The sequence below is a fragment of the Canis lupus genome, chromosome 8, assembly GCF_011100685.1.
Source record: "Canis lupus familiaris isolate Mischka breed German Shepherd chromosome 8, alternate assembly UU_Cfam_GSD_1.0, whole genome shotgun sequence".
NCBI lineage: Eukaryota > Metazoa > Chordata > Mammalia > Carnivora > Canidae > Canis > Canis lupus.
The window spans coordinates 37,568,405-37,579,181 of record NC_049229.1 but is presented as its reverse complement, the minus strand read 5'-3'; the positions used below and the strand labels follow the sequence as shown (position 1 = coordinate 37,579,181).

At 35.0% G+C, this 10,777-nt stretch overlaps 1 protein-coding gene across 1 annotated transcript; it reads right to left on the bottom strand.

Annotated features, from left to right (window-relative positions):
- Window positions 1-6,044: 6,044 nt before the first annotated feature.
- Window positions 6,045-6,423, bottom strand: LOC100688232 (60S acidic ribosomal protein P1-like). The gene is given in 2 exon segments (XM_038545973.1): window positions 6,045-6,197; window positions 6,199-6,423. Coding segments are annotated over 2 exon segments (378 nt in total).
- Between the last annotated feature and the right edge of the window lie 4,354 nt (window positions 6,424-10,777).

Genomic DNA, 10,777 nt, shown 5'->3' with positions numbered 1-10,777 from the left:
GTTGTTCAAAATGGCAATATTTCATTTTTTGATGGCTGAGTAGTATTTCATTGTGTATGTACACCCCTCTTCTTTATCCATTCATCTGTTGATGGACATCTGGACTCATTCCATAGTTTGACCATCGTGGACATTGCTGCTCTAATAAATACTGTGGTACAGGTGCCCTTCAGATCTCACTTGTATCTTTGAGATAAATCCCTAGTAGTGCAATTGCTGGGTCATGGGGCAGCTCTATTTTCAACTTTTTGAGGAACCTCCATACTGTTTCAGAGTGGTTGTACCAGCATGCATTCCCACCAATAGTGTAAAAGGGTTTCCCTTTCTCTGTATCCTTGCAAAAATCTGTCATTTCCTGACTTGTTAATTTTAACCATTCTGACTGGTATGAGGTGGTATTTCATTTTGGTTTTGATTTGTATTTCCCTGATGCTGAGTGATGTGGAGCATTTTTTCATGTGCCAAGTTGGCCATTTATATGTCTTCTTTGGAGAAATGTCCATTCATGACTTCTGCCCATTTCTTGATTGGATTATTTATTCTTTGGGTGTTGAGTTTGAAAAGCTTTTTATAGATTTAGGATACTAGCCCTTTATCTGATAAGACATTTGCGAATATCTTTTCTCATTCTGTTGATTGTCTTTTGGTTTTGTCGTCTGTTTCCTTTGCTGTGCAAAAGAGTTTTATCTTGATGAAATCCCAATAGTTCATTTTTACCTTTGTTTCCCTTGTCTTTGGAGATGTATCTAGCAAGAAGTTGCTGTGGCCAAGGTTGAAGAGGTTGCTGCCTATATTCTCCTCTAGAATTTTGATGGATTCCTGTCTCACGTCTAGGTCTTTCATCCATTTTGAGTTTATCTTTGTGTATGGTGTAAGAAAATGGTCCAGTTTCATTCTTCTACATATTTGCTGCCCAATTTTCCCAGCACCATTTATTGAAGAGACTGTCCTTTTTCCATTGGATATTCTTTCCTGCTTTGCTGAAGATTAGTTAACCATTGAGTTGATCTATGTGTCTCTTTTTGTGCCAGTACTGTACTGTCTTGATGATTATAGCTTTGTAATAGGGCCTAACGTCTCGCATTGTGATGCCACCAGCTTTGGTTTTTCTTTCTCAATATTTCTCTGGTTATTTAAGGTCTTTTCTGGTTCCATACAAATTTTAGGATTATTCCAGCTCTGTGAAAAATGTCGATGGTATTTTGATAGGGAATGCATTGCATGTGTAGATTGCTCTGGGTAGCATACATGTTTTAACAATATTTATTATTCCCACGCATGAGCATGGAATGTTTTTCCACTTCTTTGTGTTTTCCTCAATTTCTCTCATTAAGTGTTCTGTCATTTTTAGAGTACAGATCCTTTACCTCTTCGGTTAGGTTTATTCCTAGGTACCTTATGGTTTTGGTGCAAATGTAAATGGAATCAATTCCTTGATTTCTCTTTTTTCTGTCTCATTTCTGTCTATAGAAATGCAACTGATTTCTGTGCATTAATTTTATATCCTGCCACTTTGCTGAATTCTTGTATGAGTTCTAGCAATTTTGGAGTGGAGTCTTAGGATTTTTCACATAGATTATCATGTCATCTATGACGAGTGAAAGTTTGATGTCTTCTTTGCAGATTCAGATGCTTTCTATTTCTTTTTGTTGTCTGATTGCTGAGGCTTAGACTTCTAGTACTATGTTAAACAGCAGTGGTGAGAGTAGATATCCCTGTTGTATTCCTTACCTTAGGGGAAAAGCTCTCAGTTTTTCCCCCAATGAGAATGATACTTGCTATGGGCTTTTTGTAGATGGCTTTTATGATATTGAGGTATGTTCCTTCTATCCCTACACTGTGAAGAGTTTTAACCAAGAAAAGATGCTATACTTTGTCAAATGCTTTTTCTGCATCTGTTGAGAGGATCATATGGTTGTCCTTTCTTTTATTAATGCAGTGATCACACTGATTTGTGGATGTTGAACCAGCCTAGCAGCCCAGAATAAATCCCACTTGGTTGTGGTAAGTAATCCTTTTAATGTACTGTTGGATCCTATTGACTGTTGTCCTGGTGAGAATTTTGGCATCCATGTTCATCCGGGATATTGGTCTGTAATTCTCCTCTTTGGTAGGGTATTTGTCTGGTTTTGGTATCAAGGTAATGCTGGTCTCATAGACAAACTATGAAAGAGTCTTAACTATAAGAAACAAACTGAGGTTTGCTGGAGGGGTGGTGGGTGGAGCGAAGGGGTAATTGGGTGATGGGCATTAAGGAGGGCATGGGATGTGAAGAACACTGGATGTTATAAAACTGATGAATTATTGAACTCTACATCTGACACTAATGATGTACTATATGTTGGCTAATTGAACTTAAATAAAAAAAGAAAGAGTTTGGAACTTTCCCTTCCATTTCTATTTTTTTTGAAACAGCTTCAGAAGAATAGGTATTAATTATTTAAGTGTTGGGTAGGATTCACCTGGGAAGCTATCCAGCCCTGGACTCTCGTTTGTTGAGAGATTTTTGATGACTGCTCCAATTTCCTTGCTGGTTATGGGTCAGTTCAGGTCTATCTCTTCCTGTTCAGTTTGGGTAGTTTACACGGTTCTAGAAATGCATCCATTTCTTCCAGACTGCCTAATTTGTTGTCACATAGTTGCTTATAATATATTCTTATAATTATATTTCTTGGGTGTTGGTTGTGTTCTCTCCTCTTTTATTCATGATTTTACTTAGTTAGGCCCTTTATATTTTCTTTTTGACAAGTCTGGCCAGGGGCTTATTAATACTATTCTTTCAATGAACCAGCTCCTAGTCTTGTTGATTTGTTCTACTGTTTTTTTGTTTCTATTTCATTGATTTCTGCTCCAGTCTTTATTAATTCTTTTTTCCTGCTGGGTTTAGGCTTTGTTTATTGTTCCTCCTCTAGTTCCTTCAGGTATAAGGTTAGTTTGTGTATTTGAGATCTTTCTTGTTTCTTGAGAAAGGCTTATATTGCTATATGCCTCCCTCTTAGGACTGCCTTTGCTACATCCCAAAAGTTTTGAAAAGTTGTGTTTTCATATTCGTTTCCATGAATTTTTAAAATTATTCTTTAATTTCCTTGCTGATCCATTCGTTCTTTAGTAGGATGTTCTTTAGCCTCTATATATTTGCATTCTTTCCAAATTTTCTCTTGTGATTGAGTTCAAGTTCAAAGTACTGTGGTCTGAAAATTATTCAAAGCAGGGAATAATCTCAATCTTTTGGTACCAGTTGAGACCTGATTTGTGAACCAGTATGTGATCTGTTCTGGAGCATGTTCCATGTGCACTCAAAAAGAATGTGTATTCTGTTGCTTTAGAATGGAATGCTTTCAATATATCTGTGAAGTCCATCTGGCCCAGTATGTCATTCAAAATCTCTGTTTCCTTATTGATATTCTGCTTAGATCATCTGTATATTGCTGTGAGTGGGGTATTCAAGTCCCCCATGATTATTGCATTATTATCAATGTGTTTCTTTAATTTTGTTATTAGTTTATATAATTGGCTGGTCCCATGTTAGAAGCATAAATATTTACAATTGTTATATCTTTTTGTTGCATAGACTCTTTAATTATGATACGGTGCCCTTCCTCATCTCTTATTACAGTCATTGGTTTAAAATATAATTTGTCTGACATAAGGATTGCTATCTCAGCTTTCTTTTGATGTCCATTAGCATGACATAGCTTTCCACCCCCTCATTTTCAATCTAGAGTTGTCTTTGAGTCTAAAATGAGTCTCTTGCAAACAGCATATCAATAGGTCTCTCTTTCTTATCCAATCTGATACCCTATACCTTTTGATTTGGGACCTTTAGTCCATTTAGATTCAGAATAACTATTGAAAGATATGAATTTAGTACTATTGTATAACCTGTAAACTCAAAAAAAAAAAAACAATCTGTAAACTCACTGTTTCTATATATTGTCTCTGTTCCTTTCTTGTCTATGTTTCTTTTGGGCTCTCTCTTTTCTTAAAGGATCCCCTTTAATTTTTCTTGCAGTGCTGATTTAGTGATCCCAAATTCTTTTGGTTTCTTTTTGTCCTGGAAGCTCTTTATCTCTCCTTTAATTCTGAATGACAGCCTTGCTGGATAAAGTATTCTTGGCTGCATATTCTTCTCATTTAGCACCCTGAATATTTCATGCCACTCCTTTTTAGCCTGCTAGGTCTCTGTAGATAGGTGTGCTGCCAGTCTAATGTTCTTACCCTTGTAGGTTAAGGACTGCTTGTTCTGAGCTGCTTTCAGGATTTTTCTCTTTGTCTCTGAAATTTGCAAGCTTCACTATTATATGTCAGGTTGTTGACCTATTTTTATTGATTTTGAGAGGGGTTTCTGTTCCTCCTGGACATGAATACTTGTTTTCTTGTCCAGATTAGGGAAGTTCTCAGCTATAATTTGCTCCAGTATACCTCCTGCCCCCCCCTTTCCTCTTCTTCTGGGATCCCTATTATTTTTAATATTGTTTTGCATTATGGTATCATTTACCTCTCAAATTCTCCCCTCATGATCTAGTAGTTGTTTATCTCTTTTTTCATTAGCTTCTTTGTTCTCCATCATTTTGTCTTCTATATCACTAATTTTCTCTTCTGGTTCATTTATCCTAGCTGTTAGAGCTCCATTTTTTTTTTTTTTTATTACAACTCATTAATATTTTTTTTTACTTTGACTTGATTAGATTTTAGTTCTTTTGTTTCTCGATAAAAGGATTCTCTATTGTCTTCTTACTTTTTTCAAGTCTAACTAGTATCTTTATAATCATTATTCTAAACTCTAGTTCCAACATCTTATTTACATCCATACTGATTAGGTCCCTGATAGTCAGTACTGCCTCTTGTTCTCTTTTCCATGAGTTTTTCCATTTTGTCATTTTCTCACAATTCTGGTGGCTGGGAAGTCTAAGATCAAAGTGCTGGCAGATTTGGTATCTGGTGAGGGACTATTTCCTTGCTCACACCTATCCTCTCACTGTGTCCTCACATGATGGAAGATGTGTTTAACTTTCTAAAAATACAGTGATTCTGACCACTAAAAATATGCACTAACAGCATTCCAGACTATATAGTTTATAATATTAATGCTCTGTTCCAAAAAGTGAAAGGGGAAGAAGGGAGAAGAGTTTTTAAAAAAGTTTTTCTTTCTTAGCCCACAGGATGATTTATATTTTGTTTGAATTCTAAACTTTTCTACAGAAAAAATAAAAAAATAAAAAAAATAAACTTTTCTACAGAGAATGTATTTTAATTCTGTAATATGAAAAATTATAATAGTATGAAATTTTTGACACAAGTTGCATATTTAATGAGATATTATCTCCTGAAAGGATGTTTTTCACTCTTTGTATTTCCTTAGTCATAATTTTTACCGCAGTAAATAACATGCAGTAGTAAACAGGTGTAGTGATAGATTTTGCAATTGATATTTACAACAAAGAGAAATAAATGAAATTTTTATAACTAAGAGGAATAGGGTCAGGAAAAGCAATATAAACAAAGGAAATTAACATGAGAAAAATAATACTTGGATTTAAAATGAAGCCTAAGTAATTTACTTATTCTAATTTTTCACTTTCTATGATACCCTGATACATAGTCATTTAAGTGCTGCTTGAATCCTTTCTGTAACACAGCATTCACTATTATTTCTATTGTTATAACTTATTCTAGCATTATCTATTACCAGTCATTTCTTAGGTTATGACAAAATTTTTTGCTTTATAATCTTGCCTTCTTTCCAACTCATAGTCTACATTTGCAAATCCCTTCCCAATATGGATCTGTGATGAGGATGCAGATACACGATGTTCCTTCTAAAAGTTTCATATTATTTATTTTTGCTCAAAAGATCAAAATTTCTACCTGTGGCCCTAATGTAGTATTTGAACCCCCATATTTTCAATGTTACGTGCTATTTTAATATTTCCTATTCATTTGTTACCACGTAATTTACTTCTTATATGAAGAACTTATTTTTATTTTGTCTCTAGTAAATTCTGTTTCTACCATTCCTACTTTTTTTTTTTTTTTTTAAGAGTTCAGCTTTTAATTGAACAGGTTACAAAAGAACTGTGGTCAAAAAGACCAAAGTCCATGTCATCGTCAGATTTCTGATATTCTTCTTTCTTTGCTTCCACTGTCTTCTCCTCAGCTGGGGCAGCAGAGGTGGAGGGAACAGGATTTTCTGCTGGTTGTAGTGCCAGCTACTGAGGCAGATCAACCAGCCCTAACACTGCAGATGAGGCTCCCAATGTTGACATTGGCCAGGGACTTTCCCAACAAGCCCAGCCAGAAAGGGTCAACATTTACACCAGGTGATTTAATGAAGGCATTCACTTTATCCCTCCTGACCATCACCTCATCATCATGCAGGGTGAGGGCCAAACAGATGCAGGTGAGCAATGAGATGGAGGCCATTGTGCAAGCAAGTGCTAGGCGGGTGATGCTGGCAATGGATGCTGGTATAGGATGAAGTGAGGGCCTCACTACACCATGGCCTTAGCTTCCTTAGAAGGTCCAAGTACCTTAGCAACAGCTGAGGGAAGTCTCTTCCTTCTAAAAGTTGACTTTCTTAATTCTCTATGTTATTTATTTGTCTTAGTGCCATTTTTTAACTCTCCTTGATGACTTTAGTTTGAACAGTCTTTATTCTGTTATTGTGTACCTATATCACAATACAGGGCAAAAGTACTTTATTTTAATTTTTTCTTTCTATAGAATTCTGAATTATTCAGTAAGCCCTTATGTTACAAAGCTAGTTCTATTATTCTTCATCTACTCTTAAAATGTGGTTGGAGAGTTCCAAGTCTTATACCAATTTATATCACCTGAGTCTTCTAACTATAAAGTCTGTCTCCACACAGGGTATGTAGGAAAGTGTACTATCTCTTTAACAGTCAGAAATACGTGTATATGATAATCAGAAATTTACACTAAATCTAACAGATTAGGACTGTTTATTTTCTTGAACCTTTAAAAGCCTCACTATGGCACCTGGTGGCTCAGTCAGTTAAGCATCTGCCTTTGGCTTAGGTCATGATCCCAGGGTCCTGGAGCTAAGCTCCATGTTGGGCTCTCTGCTTGGCAGGGAGCCTGCTTCTCCCTCTCCCTCTGCCTGCCACTCTGCCTGTGTGTGCTCTCTCTTGCTCTCTCCCTGTCAAATGAATAAATAAATTCTTTTTTTTAAAGCTTCACTATAAGCAAGACTATCACTCCTGCTGTCATTTTTTTCATCAGCTAACTCTTAACTAGTTAATAATTCTTCCAGAAGTGAGCTTTTTGCTGCGGCTGCTGCTAATTTCTTGGGAGTATTGAAAAAGTATTGAACAAATAAGCAAATATTTTAGAAAAGAATGTTAGCTGATAGAGTGACTATAAAACTATGGAAAGAATAAGGAAATTTGAGTCACAGTCATACACCACAGTACAGGATTGATCTTCTTGCCAAACTAATGCTCTGTACATCTTGTGCAATTACAGTTCTTTCATATAAATAGGATCATTTTTGGTATATGCCAAGAAGGATGCTAATCTATGCTTTTTTCTTATAATGGTGTATTTGCTCTTAAAAGACAAATACAAAATTACTTATCTTCATTTTTCATGCATCATCACACAAATATAAGCACTCTGTCTGGTTTTAATTAGTAATTCAGATAAAATACAAGTTGAGCCTAAAGAATCTTTTGGATTTTCTGTGTAGCTGATTTGTCATTTATGATGCAAACTCCAAAAGTCACCCATGACTTCTCCTGATTGATTTTATCACAATTTTGGAAGAATAGAGCATTCATCTGCTCTAATTAAAGATTTTACACTCAACCTTTTTCCACACAGAAAATATTTAAAATTTAAAATAGCCACAAAATGTAAATTTGGATTAGATAAGTCTCTTTCCTTTTGAAATAAATCAGTGAAGGAAAAAGATACCTAAATAAGTATTACATAGTAACTGAAAAATACATAAATTTGGAAAGTGAGTTAGGGCATTGCTTGTGTAATTGACATAAAGGCAAACTATGTAAGACAGTATATAGTTTTTGAAGTCACACATATCTGATTCAAACTCCAGGTCTGTCATTTTCTAGATGTGTGATTTCATGCAACGTATTTAGTCTCTGCTTCATTCTCCTTGTCTCTAAAATGGGGATGATATCTATTTTTAGCACTGCAAATATGAATATGAATATGAAATAATTAGCTTACTACATGCCGTATATAATTTTATCATTATCATTAGTGTCAAAATGGTTTTTCTGCAATTCAACTTCCATTGGAAGCTCTAGCCAGAGCATTTAGTCAAGTAAACAAACAAAAAATATACAAATTGGAAAGGAAGAAGTAAAATGATTTTTGTTCATAGATGACACGATTTTGTATATAGAAACCCTAAACATTCTACAAAAAATGTTAGCACTATTAAACACATTCAGAAAAACTGTAAGATATAAAGTCAACATGTAAAAATCAGTTACATTTCTACACATTAATGATGAAAAATCTGAAGAGGAAATTAAGAAAATAATTCCATTTAAAAGAGTATTAAAAAGAATAAAATACTTAGGAATACATTTCACTAGGACAGAGAAGACTTATACAGTGCAAAATATAAAACATTCCCATAATACATCAAAAAGACATAAATAAGTGAAAAGACATCCCACATTCATGGACTAGAAGACTTTATATTGTTGAGATGACAAAACTACCCAAAGACATCTACAAATTCAATGTAATCTATCAAAATCTCAACAATGATTTTGCATAAACAGAAAAATCTATCCTTAAATTCATATGAAATTTCAACAGATCCCAAATAGTCAAAATAATTTTGAAAAAGAGAATAAAGTTGGAAGAGTCACACCTCTTGACTTCAGATCTTATTACAAAACTACAATAATTAAAACAGTGTAGTACTAACATGGAAAAGATATACAGACAAATGGAATCAAATAGAGCCCACAAATAAATTATTACATATATGGTTAATTATTTTTTATGAGAGTGCCAAGATTATTACTAAGAAAAGGACAGTCTTTTCAATAAATGGTGCTGGGAAAATTGGATATCCATATGCAAAAGAATGAAACTGGGTCCTTACACCATATACAAAAATTAACTCAAACCAACTAACAGATCTCAGTGTGAGAACTAAAATTATAACAGTTTTAGAGAAAAATATTCATGACAGTGATTTGTCAGTGGTTTGAATATGACACCAAAGTACAGGCAACAAAAGGAAAAATAAATACATTAGGCTTAATAAAAATTTTAGACTTTTTCCCAGTAGAGAACACTATCAAGAGAGTAAAAAGGCAACCCTCAGAATGGGAGAAAATATTCGTAAAACATATATCTGGTAAGGGATTAATATCCAGAATTTATAAAAAAAAAATATTATAACTCAGCAACCACTAAAAGACAATTTTTAAAATGCATAAAGGACTTGAATAGACATTTCTCCAAAGAATATATACAAATGACCAATGAACACAGGGAAATAGCTCAACATCAGAACCATTAGGTAAATTAAAATTAAAATCACAATGAGATACCACTTCTTCACACTCATTAGAATATTATAAAAATAGGAAAATAGGGGATCCCTGGGTGGCGTAGGGGTTTAGCGCCTGCCTTTGGCCCAGGGCGCGATCCTGGAGACCCGGGATCGAATCCCATGTTGGGCTCCCGGTGCATGAAGCCTGCTTCTCCCTCTGCCTGTGTCTCTGCCTCTCTCTCTCTCTCTCTCTCTCTCTCTCTCTCTCTGTGACTATCATAAATAAAAAAATAAATAAATAAAAATAGGAAAATAACAAGTGTTGGTAAGCATGTTGGAAAAATTAGAACCCTTGTGCATTGTTGGTCGGAATGTAAGATGGTATGGCCATTATGTAAAACAATTTGAACAATTACTATATGATACAGCAATTCTACTTCTCATTATATACCTACAAGCAGTTCAATAAATACTTGTATGCCAAAGTACATAGCATTATTCACAATAGTCAACAGATTAGAAACAACCTAAATGTCCACAACAGATGAATAAACAAAATTGGTACATACATATAATGGAATGTAATTCAACCCTAAAAGGAATGAAATGTGGATACATGCTGCAACTTGAACATATTTTTCTAAGTGAAATAAGACAGACATGAAAAGACAAATATTGTATAATCCCATGTATATGAGATACCTAGAATAAGCAAACTCTTAGAAACAGAAAGTAAAATGGATGTTACCAGGTGCTATGGGATGGGAGAATGGGGAGTTAATGTCTCACGAGTACAGAGACCCTGTTTGGAATGATGAAAAAGTTTTCGAGATGGATGATGGTGATTGCTGCACAACATTGTGAAAGTACTCAATGCTAGTAAATTGTATACTTAAAATTGTTTAAAATGGTAAATGTTATGTATATTTTATCACAATAAAGTTTTTTTAAGTAAAAAGATACAAAAAGATATATATCTCATATATACACTAATCAATAAAACTGAAGTGGATATGTTCTGAGGAAAAAAAAATTGTATCAGATCAAATAAAAGTATGAGGGACAAAAAGGGAAATTGCATACAATCAAAAGGTGAAGTCAGCTTCCCTGGCGGAAGGTGCTCGCAGGGAGTTAGAGCAGGACCCCAGGAGGGCGGGGATGCCCTCAGGCTCCCAGGGACACTAACAGACACCGGCGCCCCGGGAGAGTGCCCCGAGCTCCCTAAAGGGCTGCAGCGCGTACGGCTGGACCCGGAGCAGCTTGGAGGGGCTCGGG